This window comes from Salvelinus sp. IW2-2015, unplaced genomic scaffold (assembly GCF_002910315.2).
Source record: "Salvelinus sp. IW2-2015 unplaced genomic scaffold, ASM291031v2 Un_scaffold5730, whole genome shotgun sequence".
Classification (NCBI taxonomy): Eukaryota; Metazoa; Chordata; class Actinopteri; order Salmoniformes; family Salmonidae; genus Salvelinus; species Salvelinus sp. IW2-2015.
In genome coordinates, this window is record NW_019946995.1 from 6,877 (window position 1) to 18,209 (window position 11,333).

General features: G+C 42.0%; 1 protein-coding gene across 1 annotated transcript in view; it reads left to right on the forward strand.

Annotated features, from left to right (window-relative positions):
* The window catches only part of LOC112078484 (B-cell receptor CD22-like), a gene marked incomplete at its 5' end in the record, with an annotated part of 9,063 nt that extends 6,870 nt beyond the window's left edge, over positions 1–2,193 (forward strand). Inside the window, 4 exons of the mRNA XM_024144710.2 lie at positions 7–58; positions 227–469; positions 550–666; positions 832–2,193. Coding sequence (XP_024000478.2) covers positions 7–58; positions 227–469; positions 550–666; positions 832–911 — 492 coding nt within the window. The remainder of the gene's footprint in view (positions 1–6; positions 59–226; positions 470–549; positions 667–831) is intronic.
* Positions 2,194–11,333: the final 9,140 nt, after the last annotated feature.

Here is an 11,333-nt window from a genome sequence, read left to right on the forward strand (position 1 = left end):
TTCTGGTGTGAGTCTGGATCAGGAGAGTACAGTAATGCTGTCAACATCACAGTAAATGGTACGTCTATTGTACAACATTCACTAATCTTTTATAAATGCATGTATAATAATATGTTCAATTCTGTAACTGAATGATTGCATCTCATAAAATACAAGCTCGTAAGACATTGATATATTGTGAGTGATGACTCCAGATTTACAGTATTATTTATATTATGTTACACAGATGGTTATGTGATCCTGGAGAGTCCTGTCCATCCCGTGACTGAAGGAGACTCTGTGACTCTCAGTTGTAAATACCGGACAATCAGCTCAAACTTCAAAGCGGAAATCTACAAAGATGGAGTACTCATCAAGAATGAGACCACAGGAGAGATGACCATCCCTACAGTATCCAAGTCAGATGAAGGATTCTATAAGTGTAAATCTGGTCAAGGAGAATCACCAGAGAGCTGGGTGACAGTGAGAGGTCAGAAGAGCAGTGTGCACTTGTGAGAAGAGCACTGTTTGTGTTCAAGTGTCTTGATGGTAAAACATGTGTTTTTCTAGTCCTTCCAGGTTCCGTTGTCTCCATCTCTCTGACCAGGCTGCTGTGTGGTCTACTGGTGATGTCTCCCTTTTTACTGGTGTCCATCGTGCTGACGGTGAAATGCTGCAGAGCTCGAGGTGAGAACTTTATTTCAGTGTATTTACAATCAGCTTATCCAGCTGGATTATCTCCTTCTTTATGTCATGCTCTCTGATGGGATACATTGTATAACTGTGTACAGTTGAAAGAGCAGTTGGATCAGTTTCTCTCTAATGCTGCTTTCATCCATTATATTCCTGTAGGTTTGTGTTCAACAGTCAAATCTCCTCAAGACCAGATACCATGTGATGATGTCATTGAACAGACTGAATCATCCGTGTGATCATTACAGTATGAACTGTAAGCTGAACAACCATTTTAATGATTGTAAAGTTTTTATCATTGATATATGATAGTGTTTACTCAGTTTAATATCACTGAATGGAATTTCACAAATGCTGAATGTTATGATTTTGTAAGTTGACGTTTTCAGCTTTTGGTGGATTGTAAGCTTTCCTGTAACGCTCTGGGTGTCGGGGGGGTGTGAAGTCAGATGCAGGAACAACAGAGCTTCAATACGGTGCTTTCTTTTTAATGCACAACCGGCAAACAAATGTCCAATACGGACTTACTGGGTGTCATAAACAAACGTCCAAACACGGAAGACAAAACCCAGTCCACAATACATACATCCACTCCCGAATCCAAAAGTACAAATGAACAATCCCGCACGGGCTGGCTGACTAATAAAGCCACACTAATTAACAATCACCTAAACACAGGTGTAACAAATAAACACATAAGGAGGGGGAGGAAAAAGAGTCAGTGGCAGCTAGTAGGCCGGTGACGACGACCGCCGAGCACCACCCGAACGGGAAGGAGAGCCTGCCTCGGTTGAAGTCGTGACATTTCCTTTGTTATTGTTGATTGATGTTGTTTTTTTTTTAAATATTACATTTATCTGTCTTTATTTCAGTTTGTTAATTAAACAATAGCCTTTTTTTAATTAAAAGTCACATTTGTTGTATTTTTTAAATATGTTGCTTTTTAAATGCAGGTGGATATATACTGTATGTGAAACTTTTCAGTTTTTTATTCTAATTTAAAATACTAAAGATGTGTTTATACTTGGTTGGTCGACCTACTATAACAGTTAAGATAGAACACGTAACTATAGTTTGTGATTAAAAATGTATATTTACATAATGCAGCTTTAATGCTTATTTTTATAATAAAGATAGAATCAGCAAAATCATGTTGCCACGAGTAGCACCGTGGATATTGAGATGAGCGAGATGCAGGACTTCACTCTCTCACAGTCACACACAGTATCTGCACATATGCACTTCACTCTGTTCACAGTGTCGTAGCCACGGGACCAAAACAGAGGAGAAGTTGAGTCTCATGCTTCAACGCTCTTAGTTGTTGTGGAAATTGAATCACTATGCAGTTTACTTTCTACATCTACATCGTATCGCTGAGTCTTCCTTTAAGCTCCACAAACTTTTGTTTTATATTCATTTTGAAATACTGTCTACTAAGTATTTTGTAAAATGGTTTCAGTAGTTGTTATAGGAGCCAGATGAGTGTTCCACTATGGAACTTAAAATGGAGAAGGTGTGATGTATTTTGTATGAATTCTTATCAAACAATATACAATATAACTTGATTTAAGTACATATTAATTTTACTCTCTGTATTTCTGAGTTGAAACAATACATTTACATCTTGACCGTTTCTATACATGTCTTATTATGTAACACTTTGTAACTAAATCTCTATGCACCATAGTGCTGTCAGTCTTCTGTAAACCACATTCAGATTGACTTCTACTGATATGAACCCATACAGWAGTGTTCCATGTCTGTACTATTATGATGAGATAGAGAGAGGAAGGAATAAGAGGGCAGAACCAGTAGACTGAGGGCTTATGCTGTTGCTATGTGACCAATGACCATATTAGTTTCTATATTGTGATCCACTAGAATGTGGAGTAGTTACAGGCCTGTACCTGAAGGGGGCGATAAGAAACCCCAGATGTTTACACTAGATATACCCACTAAAAGTGAAGTCTAACTGCTTTTCCCCTGGAAACTTTCTCTCTCTATTATATTGATTTCGCTCGTTCACATGCTGTAGTGTTTGTCACGACACTCTACACTCTACAAAAATACACTTTCATAATATTTGAGGTAAATTGTTGAAAAAAAAAAAATGGGAAGATGCTAAAGTTTGTGATTCATGTATCAGCACAACAATGCAAATATGTGATTCAAAATGAAACTACTTTATCTGGAAACCCTTTTTTGTGGGTCGCTCAAAAAGTTAAATATTGCAGCTTTAACAGTATTACACTTTTCATGTAGACTACTTGCCTAACAACCAATCAAGCAAGCATATTTTACTAGTTTTTCAAATCCTTTTTTTTTTTGGCCTGAAAATGTAGGTCAAATTAAGATCCTACACCTGTATGTTGATGTGAGAGTGATGACCATCCTACACTTGATGTTGAATCTCTGTGAGAACTGAGTTGTATAGCAGATTGCCATGCAGACCTGGGTAGTGTGGTGTGCATTTAACCCAGGTCACCACTCAGGAACTACAGAGTAGCTCTAACTCAGGTGGTTGCTAAATGTGCTGCTCAATGACAATGAATGCAAATGCTATATTTGTTGAATGTGTTTCTAGTATCAAGTTTGTGATTATTGTAAATGGTTGAGAGTTCATTTCTCTAGAGTTAGAGGAAACTGTGCTAAGAGATTGAATGGTGTTTTTGAGTTGTTGGTCTCTGTACTTTCTCTGTATCCAGAAAGCAGGATGATGTTTGTTGGGATGAATGTTTTTCTGGAGGCAGAGTTGAGTGATATCCACTAGTGGGCAAGCTGCAAAGTCTAAATGTCTACATATCAAAAAATACATGAAAACAAAATAATAGATTTTTATCCTAATTTAGGGTCTGGCAATAAAGTTACAAATGTGGTAAAAGTTAGGGTTAAGGTTAGGTTTAGGTTTAAAATCAAAATCCGATTTTATGACTTTGTGGCTGTGCCAGATAGTAACTACACTGCAGAGCTGCTTCCAGTACATGAGTCATCCTATTACATGCAAACCTGCTGCAGCACATGTCAATGGCCATTTCAAGCTGCAGTGGTATAGGGCTGAGGAATGGTGCTATAGTAATTAATTCATGTACTTTGTTTGTTTACACTGACATTGTTAACAAACATTGTCATAAAATAGCAGTTTATTTTGTGTTATGATGGGATAAGACAGTGGCACTACCCTTATGGAAAAAACACATGAATTTCACGTGATCTTGTTAGGGTTCGTTCCTTATGTCCTTCTTTGTCAATCATTGGTTCATTGGTGAAATTAGCATTAAGACAATATCTTTAATTAAATCATTCAAAAACCTTTATTATATGCAATTGCAGACAGAAGTTGACAAACAGGAACATAGCACGCATGTTTCTGAGTAAGTTCTGCATCAAACAAAAGGTTCAAGTTGTTTTATTAAATCGAAGTCCCGCCTTAGTGATGTCACTAACTAGTCATTACCTTTTTACTCCTGAGACCAAAACAATGGCTTTTAGTGTTATCTTAAACTTAGCAGTAAACGTCCACTCCCCAAAGCTGATTTCTTGTGGAATGTTTGACTAGTCTAATCTCCTCCACTCCCCTGCAGAGCTCCTTCTTCACAGTCACACATTACTCAGAGGGGCCTCTTCATAATGAAATAGAGAGAACTAAAAACAATTGTGGAATACTAAACCTCTACAATGAATTTGTATTGTTAATCTGTAGTCTATGACCCTATAAATGTAAGGAGGGAGGGGTCTTAGAACCCTTCGAACCCCTCCCATTCTATTAATTTAACATAAGCGTAATCAATTATTATAATACACCAAACATTTGTAAATCCTGACAATCTCATGTTATCACGTGATCTTATTAGAAGTTACTGTGATAACAAAATTAAAAGTTGATTGGATTTATATAGTGCTTTTCTACTGAGTTACTCAAAGTGCTTTACATAGCAGGAGGAAACTCACCTCATCCACCAGCAATGTGTTGCACCCACCTGGGTGATGCAAGACAACCAGTTGTGTGTCAGAACGCTCACCACACATCAGCTATTAGGTGGAGAGGTGAGGAGTGATAGAGTGCCTTCAGAAAGTATTCATACTCCTTGACTAATTCCACATATTATTTTGTTATCGCCTGAATTCAAAATGGATTACATTATTTTTCTCACCCATCTACACACAATACCCATAATGAGAAAGTGAAAACATATTTTTTGAAATGTTTGCAAATGTATTGAAAATGAAAAACAGAAATATCTCATTAACATAAGTATTCACACCCTTGAGTCATTACTTTATAGAATCACCTTTGGTAGCGATTACAGCTGTGAGTCTTTCTGGGTAAGTCTCTGAGAGCTTTCCACTCCTGGACTGTGCCATATTTTTCCATTACTCTTTTTTAAATTATTCAAGCTCTGTAAATTGGTTGTTGATCATTACTAGAAAAACTTTTTCAGGTCTTGCCATAGATTTTCAAGTAGATTTATGCCATTCTGTAATCTAGCCAATCATTCACTGTCTTCTTGGTAAGCAACTCCAATGTAGATTTGGCCTTGTGTTTTAGGTTATTGTCCTGCTGGAAGGTGAATTCATCTCCCAGTGTCTGATGGAAAGCAGACAACCAGGTTTCCTCTAGGATTTTGTCTGTGCTAACCTCTGTTTCTTTTTTATCCTGAAAACTCCCCAGTCCTTAACGATTACAAGCATACCCATAACATGATGCAGTCACCACTTGAACATATGGAGAGTGGTAGTCATTATTAATGTGTTGTATTGGATTTGCCCCAACCATAACATTTTCTATTCTGTAATGAAGTAATTAAATGGTATTGGGGTTATTAGGTATTGATACGCTTCACATTTGACATGATCACTTAGTCCTGACTTTCAATATGAACCCACTTTGAATTTAACTCACAACCTCTGGGTTTGAGGAACGCTGATCTTTATGCTGCGCTACAAAGTCTGTAGTGTTCTAAGAAGTCCCCTACAGATGAATTACCTATAATACATCTCTGCAAAATAATGACATCTGCACTGCTATTTTAGTTATCAGTGAATCTGACTATTCTGTCATCATTGATTTAATTTACTGGATTCAGCAATTTGAAGGTTTTCTGTATAATTGTCTAATGTTGGTGGGCCATATCATTCTGTTTTAATGTTTCTCCTGAATTACTATGATAAATATAATAGGTTTTATTGTTACTCCGTGGATTGACAGCAGCATTCGCGCAAAACTGAAAGCGCAAACAACTGCTTTCAATCATGGCAAGGCGACCGGAAACATGACTGAATACAAACAGTGTAGCTATTCCCTCCGCATGACAATCAAACAAGCTAAGCGTCAGTATAGAGACAAAGTAGAGTCACAATTCAATGGCTCAGACACGAAACGTATGTGACAGGGTCTACAGTCAATCACGGATTACAAAAAGAAAACCAGTCCCGTCGCTGACACCGACATCTTGCTCCCAGACAAATTAAACAACTTATTTTCTCGTTTTGAGGACAATACAGTGCCACTGACACGGCCCACTACCAAAACCTGCGGGCTCTCCTTCACAATGGCCAACATAAGTAAAACATTTGAACGTGTTAACCCTCGCAAGGCTGCCGGCCCAGACTGCATCCCTAGCCGCGTCCTCAGAGCATGCGCAGACCAGCTGGCTGGTGTGTTTACAGAATTATTCAATCAATCCTTATCCCAGTCTGCTGTTCCCACATGCTTCAAGAGGGCCACCATTGTTCCTGTTCCCAAGAAAGCTAAGGTAACTGAGCTAAACGTCTATCGCCTCGTAGCACTCACTTCTGTCACGATGAAGTGCTTTGAGAGACTAGTCAAGGACCATATCACCTCCACCCTACCTGACACCCTAGACCCACTCCAATTTGCTTAACTCCCAAATACGTCCACAGACGACGCAATCGCAATCACACTGCACACTACCCTAACCCATCTGGACAAGATGAATACCTATGTAAGAATGCTGTTCATCGACTACAGCATTTAACACCATAGTACCCTCCAAACTCGTCATTAAGCACGAGACCCTGGGTCTACACCCCGCCCTGTGCAACTGGGTCCTGGACTTTCTGACGGGCCGTCCCCAGGTGGTGATGGTAGGAAACAACATCTGCACCCTGCTGATCCACAATACTGGAGTCCCACAAGGGTGCGTTGTCAGCCCTCTCCTGTACTCCGTGTTCACCCATGACTGCGTGGCCATGCACGCCTCCAACTCAATCATCAAGTTTGCAGACGACAGTTCAGCGGTAGGCTTGATTACCAACAACGACGAGACGGCCTACAGGGAGGAGGTGAGGGCCCTCGGKGTGTGGTGTCAGGAAAATAACCTCACACTCGATGTCAACAAAACTAAGGAGATGATCGTGGACTTCAGGAAACAGCAGTGGAGAGGGTGACGGGACAATAGTGGAGCTGTCTCTTATACACATCTAGATGTGTATAAGAGACAGGAGGAGGTGAGGGCCCTCGGCGTGTGGTGTCAGGAAAATAACCTCACACTCAACGTCAACAAAACAAAGGAGATGATTGTGGACTTCAGGAAACAGCAGAGGGAGCACCCCCCTATCCACATCGACGGGACAGTAGTGGAGAAGGTGGAAAGTTTTAAGTTCCTCGGCGTACACATCACGGACAAACTGAATTGGTCCACCCACACAGACAGCGTGGTGAAGAAGGCGCAGCAGCGCCTCTTCAACCTCAGGAGGCTGAATAAATTTTGCTTGTCACCGAAAACACTCAAACTTTTACAGATGCCCAATCGAGAGCATCCTGTCAGGCTGTATCACCGCCTGGTACGGCACCTGCTCCACCCACAACCGCAAGGCTCTCCAGAGGTTAGTGAGGTCTGCACAACGCATCACCGGGTGCAAACTACCTGCCCTCCAGGACACCTACACCACCCGATGTCACAGGAAGGCCAAAAAGATCATCAAGGACAACAACCACCCGAGCCACTGCCTGTTCACCCCACTATCATCCAGATGTCGAGGTCAGTACAGGTGCATCAAAGCTGGGACCGAGAGACTGAAAAACAGCTTCTATCTCAAGGCCATCAGACTGTTAAACAGCCATCACTAATATTGAGTGGCTGCTGCCAACATACTGATTCAATCGCTAACCACTTTAATAATAAAACATTGGATGTAATAAATGTATCACTAGTCACTTTAAACAATGCCACTTTATATAATGTTTACATACCCTACATTACGAATCTCATATGTATATACTGTACTCTATACCATCTACTGCACCTTGCCTATGCCACACGGCCATCACTCATCCATATATTTATATGTACATATTCTTATTCATTCCTTTATACTTGTGTGTGTAAGGTAGTTGTTGTGAAATTGTTAGATTATTTGTTAGATATTACTGCACGGTCAGAATAACAAGCACAAGCATTTCGCTACACTCGCATTACCATCTGCTAACCATGTGTATGTGACCAATAACATTTGATTTGATTTCTATAAACATGATAGGTTTTATTGAGTGTATTTTAAACAATGCTGAGATTTACTTTGGAGTCCTAAGTGTAGGAACATAGGTGAAATCAGTAATTATTTGTGGTATCGCAGGATAATCAGAATGCCATGAACCAAAAGGTTGGTTCAAAATCCCAGGTGAGGACATGTTAAATTAATGCAGCCCGACAGTATGCACTTGATGGTGCCCCTGTAGTATACTGTGAGGACCCTCGGGGAAAGGCCGAATTTCATCAGCCTCCTGAGGGTAAAGATTCGCTGTCGTGCCCTCCTCACCATGGTGTTTGTGGGGTTTGACCATTTCAGCTCATCAGAGACATGTACCCCGAGGAACTTTACATTTTTTACCGTCTCCACGGCGACCCCATTGATGAGGATGGGGCCTGCCCAGCCTCGATCCTCCTGAGGTCCGCAATCAGCTCCTTTGTTTTGCTGAAGGTGAGGGAGTGGTTGCTTACCTGGCACCACATCGGCAGAGTGCCTACCTCCTCCCTGTAGGCTGTCTCGTCGCTGTTGGTAATCAATCCTACTATTGTCAAGTCGTCAGTGAACTTGATGATGGAGTTAGAACTGTGTGAGGCCATGCAGCCATGGGTATAGAGAGAGTACAGGAGGGGACTGAGGACGCACCCTTGTTGGGCCCCCATGTTGAAAATCCGTGTTGAGGAGGTAATGTTGCCCATCTTCACCACCTGGGGGCAGCAGGTCAGGAAGTCCAGGACCCAGTTGCATAGGGAGGAGTTCAGTCCCAGGGCTGTGAGTTTTCTGGTGAGCTTAGAGAACACTAGTGTATGAACAGTAGTCGATGAACAGCATCCTCACATATGCATTCCTCTTGTCCAGGTGGGTGAGGGCAGTGTGCAGTGAAATGGCGATTGCGTCGTCAGTGGATCTGTAGGGGCGGTAGGCAACTTGAATACGGTCAAGTGTGTCGGAGAGGGAGGAGGTGATGTAGTCTTTGACAAGCCTCTCGAAACACTTCATGATGATGGAATTGAGTGCTATGGGTCGGTAGTCATTCAGTACASTTACTTTCCCTTTCTTGGTCAAGGGGATAATAATGGACATCTTGCATAATAATTTCAGTATAAAAACACAAACACAATGTTATCATGTATGTCAAATTGTTCCAAATATGAAAGTTGAAAACATTTTGACTGCGTGACGTTCCGGGGACATCCTAATGACTCATTTCTGTTTGCAGGGCATCACCTGTGAAATGTCATCTGAAAAAAATCCACATGGGAAACTTCATATGAAGGGCGCGTTCGTAAATTCACTCTGGCTATCTACTCCGATTTCAGAGCACTCAACGTCTGAGTGTGCCAGAGCGCAAAATAACTGCTGAATTTACCAACGCTCAACGCCTGTTGAATATGGCCACTTTCAGTAAACATCAGCAAAAAGCTTAAATAAGCAGCACAGTTACAGTCACCAACGCTCTCGATAACATGAAAACAGCTTAACCATCTCTGCTAGGACAAGTAAAAATGGTCGGTGTGAGGTGTTCTCTCATTTATATTTCTGGAAGTAGCTAGAAAGTTAGCTAACTTTAGCCAGTTAGCTTGGGTGCATGACTGCCGTTGCTAGGTCAGAACTCTTGGATCAACCCTACTCCTCGGCCAGAGCGTCCATTGTGCGCCCTAAATCATCTACTAATCATCTACGATATCATCTACTGGCGCCGATAGAGATGGCAGCCTCGCTTCGCGTTCCTTGGAAAATATGCAGTATTTTGTTTTTTTACGTGTTATTTCTTACATCGGTACCCCGGGTAATCTTAGGTTTCATTACATACAGTCGGGAGGAACTACTGAATATACGATTAACGTCAACTCACCATCGTTCCTACCAGGAATATGACTTTCCCGAAACGGATCCAGTGTTTTGCCTTCCACACAATACAGTGGATCTGATCCCAGCCGGCGACCCTGGGCGACGCCGAAAAAGGGGAAAACGTGGCGGTCTCGTGGTCAGGCTTCGGAGACGGGCACATCGCGCTCCACTCCCTAAGCAGAGATACCGAGACGGCCTACAGGAGGAGGTGGAGGGCCTTCGAGTGTGGTGTCAAGAGAAAATAACCTCATACTCAACGTCACAAACAACAAAAGGAGATATGATTGTGGACTTCAAAGGAAACAGCAGAGGGAGGCAACCCCCGCTATCCACATCGGATCGGGTCAGTAGTGGAGAAGGTGGAAGTTTTAAGTTCCTCGGTGTACAGCATCACGGACAAACTGAAAGTTGGTCCACCCACAGTAGACAGCGTTTGGTGAGGAAGGCCGCAGCAGCGGGCCTCTTCAACCTCAGGAGGCTGAAGAAATTCGGGCTTGGTCACCAAAAGCACATACACAAACTTCTACAGTATGCACCAATCGGGAGCATCCTTGGTCGGGCTGTATCACCGCCTGGTACGGCAAACCTGCTCCGCGCCACAACCGTAAGGCTCTCCAGAGGTATTGAGTTCTGCAGAACGCAAATCACCAGGGGCCAAACTACCTGCCCTCCAGGGACACCTACACCACCCGGAATGTCAAACAGGAAGGCCATAAAAGATCATCAAAGGAACAACAACCACCCAAGCACTGCCTGTTCACCCCGCTGATCACCAGAAGGCGAGGTCAGTACAGGTGCATGGCAAAGCAGGACCGAAGAGACTGAAAAACAGCTTCTAAATCTCAAGGCCCATGCAGACTGTTAAAACATCCACCGACTAAACATTTCAGCGGCCGCTGTGCAACATCTGACTCAAACTCCAGACCACTTTAAAAATGGGAATTGATGAGAATTATGTAAAAATCGTACACTAGCCATCTTTAAGGCAATGCCATTTAATACAATGTTTTACATAACGCCTAACATTAGCCCATCTCAATGTATATACTGTACTCCTATATTCATCTACTGCATCTTGCCATCTTTATGGCAATTACATGTACCACTAGCCACTTTAAAACTATGCGACTTGTATGTTTACATACCCTACCAGTACTCTATCTCAATATGTATATACCGGTACTCGTATAGCCATTCTACTGGCAGTCTGCCATGCCGTTCTGTACCACCGACTCCATCAATATATCTTTATGTACATATTCTTTATCCCTTCACACTCTTGTGTGTGTGGTGTAAGGTAGTAGCGTGGAATTGTTTAGGTG